General features: G+C 40.6%; 2 protein-coding genes and 1 long non-coding RNA gene across 3 annotated transcripts in view; 2 read left to right on the top strand and 1 right to left on the bottom strand.

Annotated features, from left to right (window-relative positions):
* The window catches only part of LOC307169671, a 373,130-nt gene that overhangs the window by 199,695 nt on the left and 159,243 nt on the right, over positions 1 to 14,192 (bottom strand). The gene's annotated exons all lie outside the window — the stretch shown is intronic.
* LOC307167184 (protein NLRC3-like) overlaps positions 1 to 14,192 on the top strand; it is a 162,972-nt gene that overhangs the window by 102,743 nt on the left and 46,037 nt on the right. The gene's annotated exons all lie outside the window — the stretch shown is intronic.
* The window catches only part of LOC307167423 (NACHT, LRR and PYD domains-containing protein 1 homolog), a 256,692-nt gene that overhangs the window by 200,872 nt on the left and 41,628 nt on the right, over positions 1 to 14,192 (top strand). Inside the window, exons 1-2 of the mRNA XM_079886521.1 lie at positions 4,881 to 4,956; positions 6,545 to 6,838. Of these exons, the coding sequence (XP_079742647.1) occupies positions 6,597 to 6,838 (242 nt within the window). The 5' untranslated portion in view covers positions 4,881 to 4,956; positions 6,545 to 6,596. Of the gene's footprint in view, positions 4,957 to 6,544; positions 6,839 to 14,192 lie in introns of the transcript that reaches the window.

Genomic DNA, 14,192 nt, shown 5'->3' with positions numbered 1-14,192 from the left:
AAACAGCCCTACGGACCACACTGGGTGCTCAGATTGTCACTGAAGAGGTTTTGAGGACAGTATTAGTAGAGGTTGAAGGCATCTTAAATTCAAGACCTTTGGGGTATGTCTCTAGTGATGTGGCCGATCCAGATCCTGTGACTCCGAATTCATTGCTGATGGGGCGGCCTGACTCCTCATTACCTCAGGTGGTCTATCCTGAGTCTGATCTGCTTAGCCGGAAGAGGTGGAGACACAGCCAGATTCTCAGTGATCACTTCTGGAAGCATTTCGTGCATGACTTTCTGCCTACTTTACAGTCACGTCAGAAATGGAATCGAGAGAGAGAGAACATTACAGTTGGAACTGTAGTCCTTATAGCTGACGAGCAGTTACCGAGAGCGCTCTGGCGAGTGGGTACTGTTTCATCCATCATTCCTAGCTCTGATGGTAGAGTTAGAACTGCTGTTGTTAAAGTGAAAGATCATACTTACACTCGACCAGTTGCCCGATTGATTAGATTACCCGGTTTGCCGCAGGGCTCAGATTATACACAGTAGTAGATTTTACTACAGGCAAATTTGTCTACCAAATTTGGGGGCGGCTGTAAAAAAGGCCATGTTCAGTTTGTGTTCATTTATTATAAGGGCTGTTCAGCTGTTATGTTGGTCATTGATTTGAATGTGAGGAGGCGTGGCTTAAGCTAAGCGCGCGCGCGCGCGAGAGAGTGGATCATTGTTTCGGTTTGGATCCTGAGGGAAAGTTGAAGTCCTGCAATCTTACCTGAAAGGCAGTAAATAAGATCGATTAAAATCACTTTCTGCAGCGCCTTCACTTTGTGAACTGCAGGAAAGAATATTTGTGGTCTTCATTGGCAGCGGATGGTATTAAACTTCGTGCTGAAGTTTCCATGGTGACGATTCTTGAATGTGCGTCATTGAAGATTGTGAGTTACATTTTGAGTATTCATTATATTATTATTGTGTCACTTATTCACTGTTTAGCTTGATGTACGGCTACTACATTATATTTTATGTTATATGAGTGTGTGGTTACTGATCGTGTGAGATATTATGTTAATAGTGGCATACGTGATCAACCATTATAGAGTTGTAACGTCTGAGCAGTTCTGCCGTGTTAATTGCATATCTATACAGTTTTCTGATACTGATTACATTATTTGTTTATTGTAGAACCACATTTGAGAGTCATACATCGAGTGATATATATCCTAGGTCTACTTGCATTTATTGTCGCAGAGGATTCATCATTCATCGAAGGGTCTGAGACGACAGCTTCACATCACCGATAGGTTGCATTTCGAAGAGACTAACACGGACTCTTGTAATTATTGTTTTCACTACCGAATCACAGACCAGCTGTATCCTTGAAATTCAACTCTGTTGAAATAATTCATTGTTTATTTGTTTATTATTTTGCGTAGGCCTATGCTCTTCATATGTACATTTTATTTACATTTATGTGATCCTTTGACTGTGCATATACACATTGTATTTGATTTGTTATTCAACATTCTTAAAGTAAAATAGTACAACATAGTAAGTCTACCTGCTCTTCATTACTCTCGTGGTCATTGGACATCAAGATGTGGTAATCGACCCTCTGAAACGGTTGGCATCGTATTAGTAATTAGTGCAATACAGTTCCTTTTCTACAGCAGCAGTAATTCAGATTAAGAGACTGGGCCTTTTAAATCCATTGTTTTTGAAGGCAGACTAGTACGGAGCCCCTGAGGGGACCTGTGAAAAAAAAAAAAAAAAAAAAAAAAAAAAAAATAGGACTTTCGCGTGGGCACGAGAAACTTTCGCGTGGGCACGAGAAACTATCGCGTGGGCACGAGAAACTTTCGCGTGGGCACGAGAAACTTTCGGTTTGCGTTATAGTGTCATATTAATACAAATGTGGAAATATGGATGATGTATATATCATTTATGTTGTTGTTTGACATGTTTTGAAGTGTATATTTTAGCAAAAATCTCAAGCAAGGTGCTATTAAAGACAAGACTTAGAGACATTTTAGTCACAATTCAAATAATTGTATTAACTTTGAATATACTTTGAATAAACTTTGTATTTGTATGTGTATTGATAAAAAATAAACAATAGGCTAATAATCTTCTGCTACTGAGATGAAGGAAACATTTTTTTAAAGAAGTAAAGTTCACAAGATTGCTATTTATCTTGATCAGACTGTTCCGTCATCAGCTCTTCATCAGTTCCGCACTGCAGAATAAAATAGTCATCCTCTGCTGCAGTTGTACGGATTCTTAACGCATTTATTGCAACTACATTTCATCTTTTTCTCATCAAACAACCAGATTAACGAATGGTTCGACACAACCCGTACCGAAGAGCAGACAGGGCTTTCTTCTAGATACAGGCCTACTGTATACAGGGTAAATGACGACTGTTGGCCTACCATGGTCGCCCTCGTCCAGTAAGTTTTAAATAATAATAATAATAATAATAAATTAAGATATAAATCAATATAATTCGTTGTAAATTAAATATTTTAAACAATACAAAAAGGTAATAATTGACTGTATAGTCCTAACGTTCATGCATGAACTGTCATTCAGACTGACTATCTAACAACCAGAGAACAGAGAACATCAGGGATATTAAAATACATACGATTTAGTATTTTTACGTTTTATGATTTAGGTCTTTTTTATTAAAATTTATCGGCCTATAATTTATATCTCAAGGATGCGCGCTTGTGCGTGGCGCACTCAGTCATGTTGAGAGGGAAACACACATTATATTATAGGCTAGTCTATTCAGAAATAGTGTAAAAGACCTGTAAATAAAATACAACATTAACATTATAAACACTATTAATAACATATAGGCTATGAGTATTTTACTTCCCCATAGCCAAATCCTTAAATGAATGGAATCAGAAAACAACAAGAAATGAAAAATAAGTAACCACTTATGATAATAATAATAATAATAATAATAATAATAATAATAAATACATAGGCCTAGTAGGCTAGTCTATAAAAATAGCCCATTGTGCCCTTTATTACAAACAACTTTTAGCCTATTTTAAACGCCAAGCCTAAACGAATTTATTTGAATCGAAACTGAAACTATACCGCAAAGTTGGGTTCGCGCATCTTTCGTCCGGTCCAAAGTTTAATACTGAACAGGAATTAATAATCATTTAATAATGAACCGGCTGTGATGTCAAGTTAATGCCAGAAGTGAACCGATGTTGTTAATAGCGCGATTCGCCGGCGCCATCACTTGGATTTGTTCCTCAGTTGGGGAAATAACTTAATACTTTATCGTTTCATACTCTGTCATTCGAAACAGTAAAATGTATATTTTTATTTGTGTACATTCAAAATGACTACAAAATGTCATGCCTTTGAAAAAGTAAGAAAACAACATGATGCGGACGTGTAGAACTTTATCCAAGAGCTGTTGTAAAGCCTAGCCTATAAACAATCTGTTACAGTAATTTTCTATTATATGCAAAAGCTGCTTGCAACCATATTGTTAAAATATAAATGAAGGCGACTTGACTTGACCTGACTAGAAATCGAACAATTCAAGCTGTTTATTAAATTTTCTACCTCAGAACGAAAAACGTTTTAGAAATATTGTTTATAAAACGAAAAAGGAACTCTTTTCTAATTTTCTACTTTAAATATTAAATAAAAAAACTATACTGAACGAAAGACACACTGATTCAGTTACACTACTAATTGCAGTTTGAATAAAAAAATTAAACCTTTATCTAAAATTTATATTTTTATATTAAAACATTGTCTTTTTCAGACTTTCTTCTGTGAACACAAAAATGTTTTGCAGAATGTTCATTGAACAGTCATCAGCTTTCTTTGTCATCATTCTTTTTTCGATTTCTAGTCAGGTCAAGTCGCCTTCATTTATATAGCGCTTTTAACAATATGGTTGCAGCTTTTGGATATAATAGAAAATTACTGTAACAGATTGTTTAGGCTTGGCGTTTAAAATAGGCTAAAAGTTGTTTGTAATAAAGGGCACAATGGGCTATTTTTATAGACTATTATGTATTTATTATTATTATTAATTATTATAAGTGGTTACTTATTTTTCATTTCTTGTTGTTTTCTGATTCCATTCATTTAAGGATTTGGCTATGGGGAAGTAAAATACGCATAGCCTAGTGACCAGACTGACTTATTATAGGTGGAATTGTGCCAATTCCTTCCTATTTCACCAAATGGTTTTTATTCTTATTTATCAAATTATATTATAATAAATTATAAGTTTTAACCACTTGGTGGAATTGCCAGATGTTCCCTTATGGATCATGCGTTGTGGTAGCGCGTCCAAGCATTCTCGAGTATAAATCAAAATCCGCAGCTATAATTCATGTAGGTTATTTTGAAGTAATATTTTATGTCGATATACACTGTTAAAACTAATCGTGGTATTGATATATTAAGACTGCTGACTCTATAGAACAATGGCTAGGAAAACTAACTTTACCGGGCTCCGAGAGCCCTCTAGTGGTCGCATTTCCGTTGTGTTGTGGCTTTATTTGCACTAGCCTCGATATTAAGCAGACTGTCAACTAATACTCTAATGACTGATAGTTGACATGAAGTTGCAAAGTTACTTAGTCGACAGAATGTTCAAAAGGGACAATCAAAATAAATTGTTTCCAAAATTCTAAATTGCAGCATTTTTGTTTGTGTTTATACTGTCCATTAATCCCAAATGCTGTTTCAAACTCTTCTATTCTTATATAATAAAAATTGTGCAAGTGAGAATGCAAAAATATATACATTTTTTTCGCATTTAACTCAATACAAGTGGCCCCGCTGTAATGTATTTCCTCGTTCCAAAAGGAGGAGCTGCTGGATATTTACCTGTCTCACAGTGAAACCGAAAGCAGCCGATGACTGTAAAGACGCCATTTCGGAAGTTAGAAAATCAGCAATAGCTTCACATGTGACAGTAAGTTAGTTAAACTTTTCATAGCTGTAATATCGATAAAGTATTTGCGTCTAAACAGACATTGTGACGAACTCAAACTCAAATACATGATAAAGTGGAAAGTTACTTTCGTGATACTTCACGTCAACTGTAACACACATTAAATGGCCGAAAATGGTTAAACTTGCACTTTTTCCACCCTTTAACAGGAGAATTTTAGTTCAATGTTTACATCTTTGGTTGACTAAACTATTTAATTATTTAAATAATCTATATTCCCAGCAAACACATTTACGTTGTGGCAACGTCTCTGGCACGTTGCATTTCTGCTATGGCAACGTCGCTGTCTACGTGCTCGCAACATTGTAACAACGTAGAAATGTAAGACGTGACAGGGCTGTAGCAACGTTGTTGCGCGACATTCAGGAACTGAGAGACGACGTTCTGACAATATTTTTATATGGTGCATTTTGTTAGATAATTATATACTTTTTATCGTTTATTGTTTATCTATATTATTATTTAATGGGGCTATCAACACCTGCAAGTGTAGCCAAGTTAAGCCAACACTTTGAAGAGTAAAAATGACAGAAGGTTTCGTTAATTCAACTTTATTAAAACTGCATATAATCAAATTGCACTTCCAAAAGTCATAGGCTACATTTGTGAAAAAAGAAAAAAAAAGAAATAAACGAATATACAAATTTATTTTAAGTATAATAAATAAAACATAAAAAGCAAAGGCAGATCAGAACATTTAATGAACAAAACCGCGGGTCTGTATGGCGGACAGTAGCCGAAAGCAGGAGGTGTCACCGGGGAAACATATCCACAAATCCAGAGGAGCAAAGAAACGAATGAGACTAAATAGCGGAAAGATCAAACGAAAAACTAAACAGTGCGAGCGATTCAACATTAATCAAATTAGAAATTAAAGTTGTAGGTTGTGTTTGATAGGTAGGCTAAACGCAATACTCACGTATCCTTGCTCGATGATGAATGAGAACACAATGAGCCCAACAGGTGGTTGGAATTTAAAAGTCTGATTTTCGCGCTTCAGGGCAGTGACGAGTACATTATGTAGTCCAGTGGTTGTCCAGACACCCTAGGCACAACCTTAAGCAATGGCCCTGAACGGTGGTTCAATGTCAACATTGTGACAACGCTGTAACAACCTTCACCACACAACGTAGTTATAGCAACCTTTTGGCCATGTTGTTAAAACGTTGTTAGAAGGTTGGCTACGTTGCGCCAACGTTCTGTGTTTGCTGGGTTGTAATGTGTGTTAAATGACGCAGTACGACTGGGGGAAGGAAGTGTAGTCGCAGGATAATCACATTAAACGCGACATATTACACATAACATCATATTTGATATTTGATATTTAATGCGAGACGAAAAAACGGATTGTGAAAGTTCAGCAGTGTCATTAAATTGACGGTGAATCCAGTGTTTGAAAGTGTGGCCGACATGTTGCTCTAAAAACCAACATTATTTACAGTAACTGGAGAAAAACTGTTGATGTTAAATTAAAGTAAAATAAATGCCATTTAAATAAAATATGGCAATTCAGTTGTGTTTTGTGCATGTTTTCTGTGTCCACATACAGGCCTGGAAAGTCTCTCATCAAGGAGGAAGAGAAGGAGTAAACTTCCTGTAAAATGAGTGTAAATAAAGAGAGAGAAGAGGAGAACCATACCTGTAAAATGAGTGTGTCTGAGGAGAGAGAGGAGGAGAACCATACCTTTAAAATGAGTGTGTGTGAGGAGAGAGAGGAGGAGGCGTATGTTCACACTCAGAGAGCAGCATCTCCAGTATCCAGCTGTGTGTCCAAGAAGAGTAACAACTCCATGGGTAATCCCCCTGATCTCAGTGATGGACCTGCTGTGACCTCTGACCCTGTGTGAGTATCATGAAGTTCAGGGCCGGTCTAGATTCTGTTGGCGCCCTAGATGAGATGTTGTGGCCCTCCTCCCCACGGGGTTCGTCCATATACTGTCTATGGATTCGTCACGACCATACATTAGCGATTGGTTATGGCAGATCCAGAGTGACTCTGGTCAGATCCAATAGTTTTAAACTTCAACAGAGTACCCGCCTACAAGGAAGTTAACGCTTGTCAAAGGAGAGAGGCCAGACTCTCTGTACAAATGAAATGTACGAGAGTCTGGTAGAACCAGGGGGTCAATCCAGCACTCGAATTCCATACCACCCCCGGGGGCCGCCATTGGCTAACAAGCCATCACCTGCTGTTTGCATTCCATTGACTCCCATTCATTTTGGCGTCACTTTGACAGCGAAAAACTTCACATCTGAGGTGTTTAAAGACTCCATTTGTCCATTGTTTATTTCTAAAGAAACACGACAATGTATAAAAGGTCCCATTACCTTGTATCTTATGTTATGGCCCCGTAGAAACAGTTTTTGTAAAAGTAGGCTAACGATTGCGTCATAACCACGCGACACGGAAATTACCGTATAGACAGGAGGAGAAGCTCGCAGTCAATCAGGGGGACGTGGAGGCATAAAGTCAAGGGAGAGGCCCATAGAGAGTCATAAAGTTTCTCCTGGTCCTAGCTCATGGACAGCTCCTACTCACGCTCTCTGTCTCTGCAAGATTCGGAAGGGAATGATTCAGATTTCTCTTGGCACAGCTACTAGAAGACTTACAACTGTCAGACAGGCTGCTCACGTCACATCCACGTCGTCAAGCTCAGTTTGAGTCTGCGCAGTACGCTCAGTCATCAGGAAGTGAGCGCTTCTAATTTGCTTCACTTTTCTCCGTTGAAACCTATGGGGTCGCTGTGTCCAGTTTATATACTGTCTATGGGTATAACCAGGCTAAAAGCAAGCAACAACAGAAGCAAAAATAAAGTTTTACACTGAACTTGCATTAAATGTAAATAATAATAAACATCAATGATTGACACAAATAGTAGTTATGATTCTTTCTCCTGAATAAAAATAAATAAATAAAAATATATATAACTGACAAAAGAAACAACATTGAAAGTCAGCTTATAACAATGAATTAATTTACTCACATAAATGAATTGTCCACTTTTGTTAAGGGCTGTGTCAGTCAGCGTGATAACGTACTCGGTTACTAACGTAACCTCAGTTCTCTCTAGAAGAGGGAACGAGTCCTGCGTAATATCTTACGCTAGGGGAAAACCTCTTTTCCGCGAGATATTGAAGCCAAAAATTATCCTTAATTTTGAATTAATGTAAAACGCGCTGCGGCAGCATGCAGACATAGGCGAGACAGCTCGCGCGCCCATTGGCTGCCCTGCGGCAACTGCAGCAGCCTTTTGAGAGAGGCCCCCTCGTGACGTATAGTGCATGATCATCAGGGACTCGCAGAGAGTCCAGGAAAGAGGGGCTAGAACAGCATCATTCCTGTAATAAGTAGCATCCTATAAGGAGCAAATTATATCAATAGTGTTCCACACAGTCAGGGCGAAAAACTCGGCCTGGTCTGATGAATATTATGGGTCTTACATACTGCCCATAGAGTTATTTAATCGATCAGTGAGCGGTGCTCGAGCAGTTTCAGTATTCTGAGCCAATAGCATCAGGCAGACAGTACTGATTTTTAGACCGAAAGCAGCTTAGCCTGCAAGGCGGCAACCTCTAGGTTATAAAACCTTATAAATGTAGACGGGGAGGCCCAGCCTGCCGCCATACAGATATCTTTCAAGGCAATCCCACTAGACCAAGCCCACGACGAGGCCATGCCTCTTGTGGAGTGCGCTCTGACACCTAACGGGCACTGCAGGCCCTTAGAAATGTAAGCCAGCGCTACAGCATCAACCATCCACCTGGACAGATGTGTTTAACACTCCCACCGGGAGGTTAGCGGGTACCCGTTGATGGCCCACGCATGTAGGGACCAAAGCTCTGGGCGAGGATGCCAGATCGAGCCCTTGGCCTGAGAGAGGAGGTCCCTCCTCACTGGTATCGGCCATGGGGCAGTGCTCGTCAGCTGCATCAGAACCGGGAACCAAGCTTGGTTCGTCCAGAACGGAGCCACAAGTAGCACTGAGCATCGATTTTCCCTGATTCGCTCTAATACCGGAGGCAGGAGCGTGACGGGGGGAAAAGCATAGAGCGGGCAGCGGGGCCAGACGTGGGACAGCGCATCTCTGCTCTTGGAGAAAAACTCCGGACAGTGAGCATTTTCCTGAGACGCAAACAGGTCTACCTTCGCTCTGCCGAATGTCTTCCACAGCAGTTGGACTGTCTGCGGGTGTAGAGACCATTCTCCTGCCGGAACATTGTTCCTGGACAGTCTGTCTGGTCCCATATTCAGGTGGCCTGGCACGTACGCTGCTCTCAGCGAGCGCAGATTGTGCTGAGCCCATACCAGGAGGCGCTCCATCAGCCTGTAAAGGTTTCGGGACCTGATAACTCCTTGGCGATTTATATAGGCCACCACCGACATGTTGTCCGAACGGACCAAGACACCATGTCTTTTTATCTGGGGACAAAAGCGCCTCAGCGCGTTGTCGACTGCCATCATCTCCAGGCAGTTTATGTGTAGAAGCTTTTCCCGTTCTGACCACTGGCCGAAGAACGGTCTGCCCTCGAGCAGCGCTTCCCATCCCAAAGTGGAGGCATCCGTAGACACCACCTTCACACTCGAGGAAGTCCCCAGGCTTACACCTGACCGGTACCAGTCGGTCGCTCTCCAAGATTTCAGAGCTGAGACACATTTCTGATCGACCTTGAGGCGAAAAAGACCGGAGGTCCTCGCTCGATGTGGTACTCACGCTTTCATCCAGAACTGCAGTGGGTGCATGTGAAGCAGACCCAACTGGAGTACTGATGATGCTGAGGCCATAAGACCCAGCATTTTCTGAAACTTTCTGAGCGGGACTATAGTGCCGCAGCGGAAGGATTTCGTCATGCACTGAATATTCAGTCGGCGCTGTGGTGATAGTTGTGCTGTCATAGACAGCGAGTCCAGTTCTGTGACCAGAAAAGATATTCTCTGACTGGGAGACAGTGAACTATTCGCCCAATTGACTTTGAGACCTATATTCTCGAGATGTTCGAGTAATATGGTCCTGTGTTCTATGAGCTCTGAGTGTGATCGAGCTAGAATCAGCCAATTGTCCAAGTAGTTCAAAACTCGCATGCCCCGAAGTTTCAGGGGTGCAAGTGCCGCGTCCATGCACATTGTAAATGTACGGGGTGCTAGGGACAGGCAGAACGGCAGGACTGTGTATTGATATGTCTGGCCCTCGAAGGCGAATCTCAAAAATCGCCTGTGACGTGACGCTATTTGTATTTGGAAATATGCGTCCTTCAGATCTATTGACATAAACCAGTCCCCTTGGCGAATTTGCGTGAGGATTTTCCTGGTTGTGAGCATTCTAAACCGGCGTTTCGAAAGCACTTTGTTCAGCTGTCTTAGATCTAGAATGGGTCTGAGAGCCCCGTCTCTTTTTTTTTTTTTTTTTGGTACCAGAAAATATCTGCTGTATAGACCCCCTTCGCTCTGAGCTTGAGATAAAGGCTCTAAGGCCCCTTTGCTCAACAGTTTCGCTATTTTGGCTCGAAGTAGATGTGCTACTTCCTTTTCTACCGTAGTTTCGATTCGCGCAGCGCAACGGCGGGGACGTCGAGCGAACTGTAGCGAATAGCCTCTTTTATAGTGTTCAGCACCCATTCTGATACCCCAGGAAGCTTTGCCCATGCACTTGCATGAATAGCTAGGGGTTGAATGAGATCTGGGCTCTGGCCGCGACATGGTGGCGACCGGAGAGCTTTGGTATGCTGTAACATAGACGCCGTGCTTGCAGCGTTCGAGGCGGGGGGTGCGCTGATCACAGCGGGCAGCCTGCCCGCGCTCGACTCTCCTACGGCGGCTTGCTGAGAGAGAGCGAGCGGGGCGAGTCCCGTGGGGCAGAGTCCTGCACGGGTCTGATTTTGTAAATCCGCACCCACCCGTACCCGCAGTGTTTAAATCCGACCCGTTATCCGTCAACAGCACTAATTAAAATCCGCACCCGACCCGACCCGCTTAAAATAGAACCGACACCCGACCCGAACCCGAAATAAAATCAGTTTAGCCAATCACATTATAGACACAATTACAAAAATGTTTATTGCCAGGTCATACAGAAGTTATAACGACAAGAATTAACACAAGGACAACTTCAGCCGAAGCTGTCAAAAGGCCGGTAACTTACATGAAGAAAACTGAGTAGCCTGTAACAGACGCGGCTACAACACTATAGGCTATCTGGCACGCTACATCTGACAATTTTGCGTTCAAACGCCCTGCACACCACACATACAGAACAACAGTGTTAACCCTCTGAGGTCGAAAAACGTGCGGGCGCGTTTTGCTGGATTTTCTTTACATTGTAGCACTTTAAACTTAAATTACTCCGTCATTTATGGTCATACAGAAAAAAGAAATATAAAAAAAGAATCTGTGATATTTCTACTTTTGTATGTGTCCACTTACAATCAAATCAAAACATTGTCCTTTTGAAAAATAAAGAAAATAAACAGGGTGTGCGTTCTGCCTCTCCGTCGCGGTGAACTTTTTTTTCTTGAGCACGTCTATAAACTGAAACAAAACTCAGCGAATACTTGTCACACATTTATGAGCCATATACCTTTATAAACATTTAAGTGTGTACTTTTAAATGATCGGATTCAAACTGAAAACAAATATTCTCTGTTTAAGTAATTTGTATAAAACCAACAAGATGTCCCGCTTCTCAAACGCTTCCTAATTAGTTTTAATTTGACCACGCCTACTCGCGCAAAAGATATTCACATGCAAATCCCCACATAGAACGCGAAAGCGCTCATTACCTCAAAAACAAAACACTTCATCAGTCTCTGCTTTTCGTCGAGTTTGAAAGACATGCTGTGAGCTTACATTGGCTTTACCCCAGAAGAAGAACGCGATTTGAAGACAAGAAAGATAAGGTAAGAAATTCTTAGGTATTAGTTTTTTTATTGTTGCATAAATTTCACATTGCAGTTGAACTGTTGCTAGATATATGGTGAATATTATAATATTTAGACCCGTGTTTACTGTTACTGTGTTTGTGGATATCTGCTCAAACGTAGATATGTATATGGTAACCATAATGTTTTATATTTGAGCGCGATCGCGTTTGAATGTATCATATTTTGGAAAAGCAAAACGCTCCAAACGGCTTCATGTTTTTACTATTATCTCATTTCATATCATCATAACGAATGGAAACATTTGAAGTAGCATGATAATCAATATATTTTTCTCTAGCTTAGTTGTTACTGAAATATTTGGAAGATTTATATAGGCTGCTATATTGTTATTATTTTATGCAGCACTGCGCATAGCCTATGCCTACAAGGCACAACAAACCTGGTGTTCATTATATAATATATTGTTGGAAACATTTGTGTGAGTGTGTGTGTATTCTGTGAATTTTAAAAAGCAATTTTAACCAGAAAAATCTAAAATGTATTCCCAAAATCGTGCATGCCTTTCTCTTGATATCAGTATGTTCACTTTTTTTTTTTTTCAGGGCCCAGATGCCACTGAGTCCTGCTGACTTCAACATTCACAGTACATGTCTCTGTACATGAACATGGTAAAGTGAAAATCAAACACCTTGGAAATGAAAGGTATGTACAATGTTTTTAGGAATGGCACAAAGGTATCTTTCTTTGGATCATTGTTATCAATAAGTGCTTTTTTGTTGTGTATCTTTGGATTATGTTGTGTTGTAAATAAATCCAAACAATCTAAAAGCCATTCTTTTTTAAATCTCCTCATTGTTTGTGCAAGGTTGCTCAGAATGATAGGCCCTGATAAGCTCCTAATAGGGCCATTAGGGAGTGTCTTTGTCTTTCTCAGGTGTGAAAAGCTTACATATTAATGAGGTGATCCGCCCCTCCCGCATAAAGCTTTATCACACAAAACACGTCGTAAAATTTTTAAATCAATATATTGTCTTCTCTGAATGAGCAGTCGGGGTGATTTTCACATAGTTTTAGAGCAAATATTCTAGGCTACGTCATACAATTTTCAAAAGTCTTGTGAAGAAATAATCAGTATGGGTTTCATGACCTTATTTCAGTGAGAATTTTTTTTTGTATTTTCACAAACCACGCATAAATGTCATTATCTCAAAACTACAAACTTTTACACACATGCTGCTGATATATTATTGTAGCAGAGTTTGTGCTGAATACAGTGTAATTAGACTTTAGCCATGAAAATGTCACAAGTAACAGAAATAAGCACAAATGTCAGAGCATGTCAGAACACCTCCAGGGCCCAGAAAACAGCTCAGACCCCAGAGGGTTAAATTTGAAAAATACTGTTCGATAGAACTGCTTGCTTTGTTACCACAGTTATCTTTGTGCTTCCTCGGCGATGAAGTTCCACGGCTATCCAACACGAAACTGCATGCAGCAAAGCCTTTCACAATATTGTTTTCTTCAGATAACTCCAAATTTCTCCCACACACTGGACTTGACTTTTGATGACGTATTGTCGACAACTTTACAATCTCCACTAGCTATTCTTTTCTTCAACTCCTCAGCATCCATCTCGACGACTGCAAGCAGATCGCGCGGGCGCGGTTATAAGGAATTTTTAAAAGTGAAAGTAGCCTAGGTAACGTTAGATCCTGGGAGGGCGTGGCGCGTGGGCACAAATAAACTGATGTGTATTTCAAATTATTTTATCAACTTGAAATACAGGAATATTTTTGTAGATGTGTTCCTAAAAATATGCATATATTTTTACGTTTGCATGTGATTGTTTTAAACCCGTGTTTAGACCCGTGTTTCCCCTGTGTCCGACCGACTCGCACCCGTATCCGACACAGTTGGATATTTTTCACCCGTTTGAGCAAAATTTGCGGGTACCCGAACCCGTGCAGGACTCTACCGTGGGGCTTGTCATGTCTGTGAGTGAATGTGGGCGTGGGACAGCGGGCACATTTACTACACTGAAAACACCGTCTGCTTGAGCTGACTGTATGTGCGTTGGTTTCGTTTTTACAGAAACCGTGAGACATGCAGTGTGTAGTGTTTGTGGGCACTGGGTCGTGGGCACATTCACTACGTTTAATGCACTATCGACATGAGTCGATTTTATGTGTGCGAGCCCTGTGTGGCGGGCTGTGCTTGTGTGTAGGAATGAGCACTGGGCTGTGGGCATTTTTACTACACTCATAACACCATCGGCCGTGGCCGGAATACCAGAAAATACACTCTTTATGAGATTTATCTGG

The sequence above is a fragment of the Squalius cephalus genome, assembly GCF_949319135.1.
Source record: "Squalius cephalus genome assembly, chromosome: 1".
Lineage (NCBI taxonomy): Eukaryota > Metazoa > Chordata > Actinopteri > Cypriniformes > Leuciscidae > Squalius > Squalius cephalus.
The sequence above is the reverse complement of the archived record's forward strand: the minus strand, read 5'-3'. Positions and strand labels throughout refer to the sequence as shown.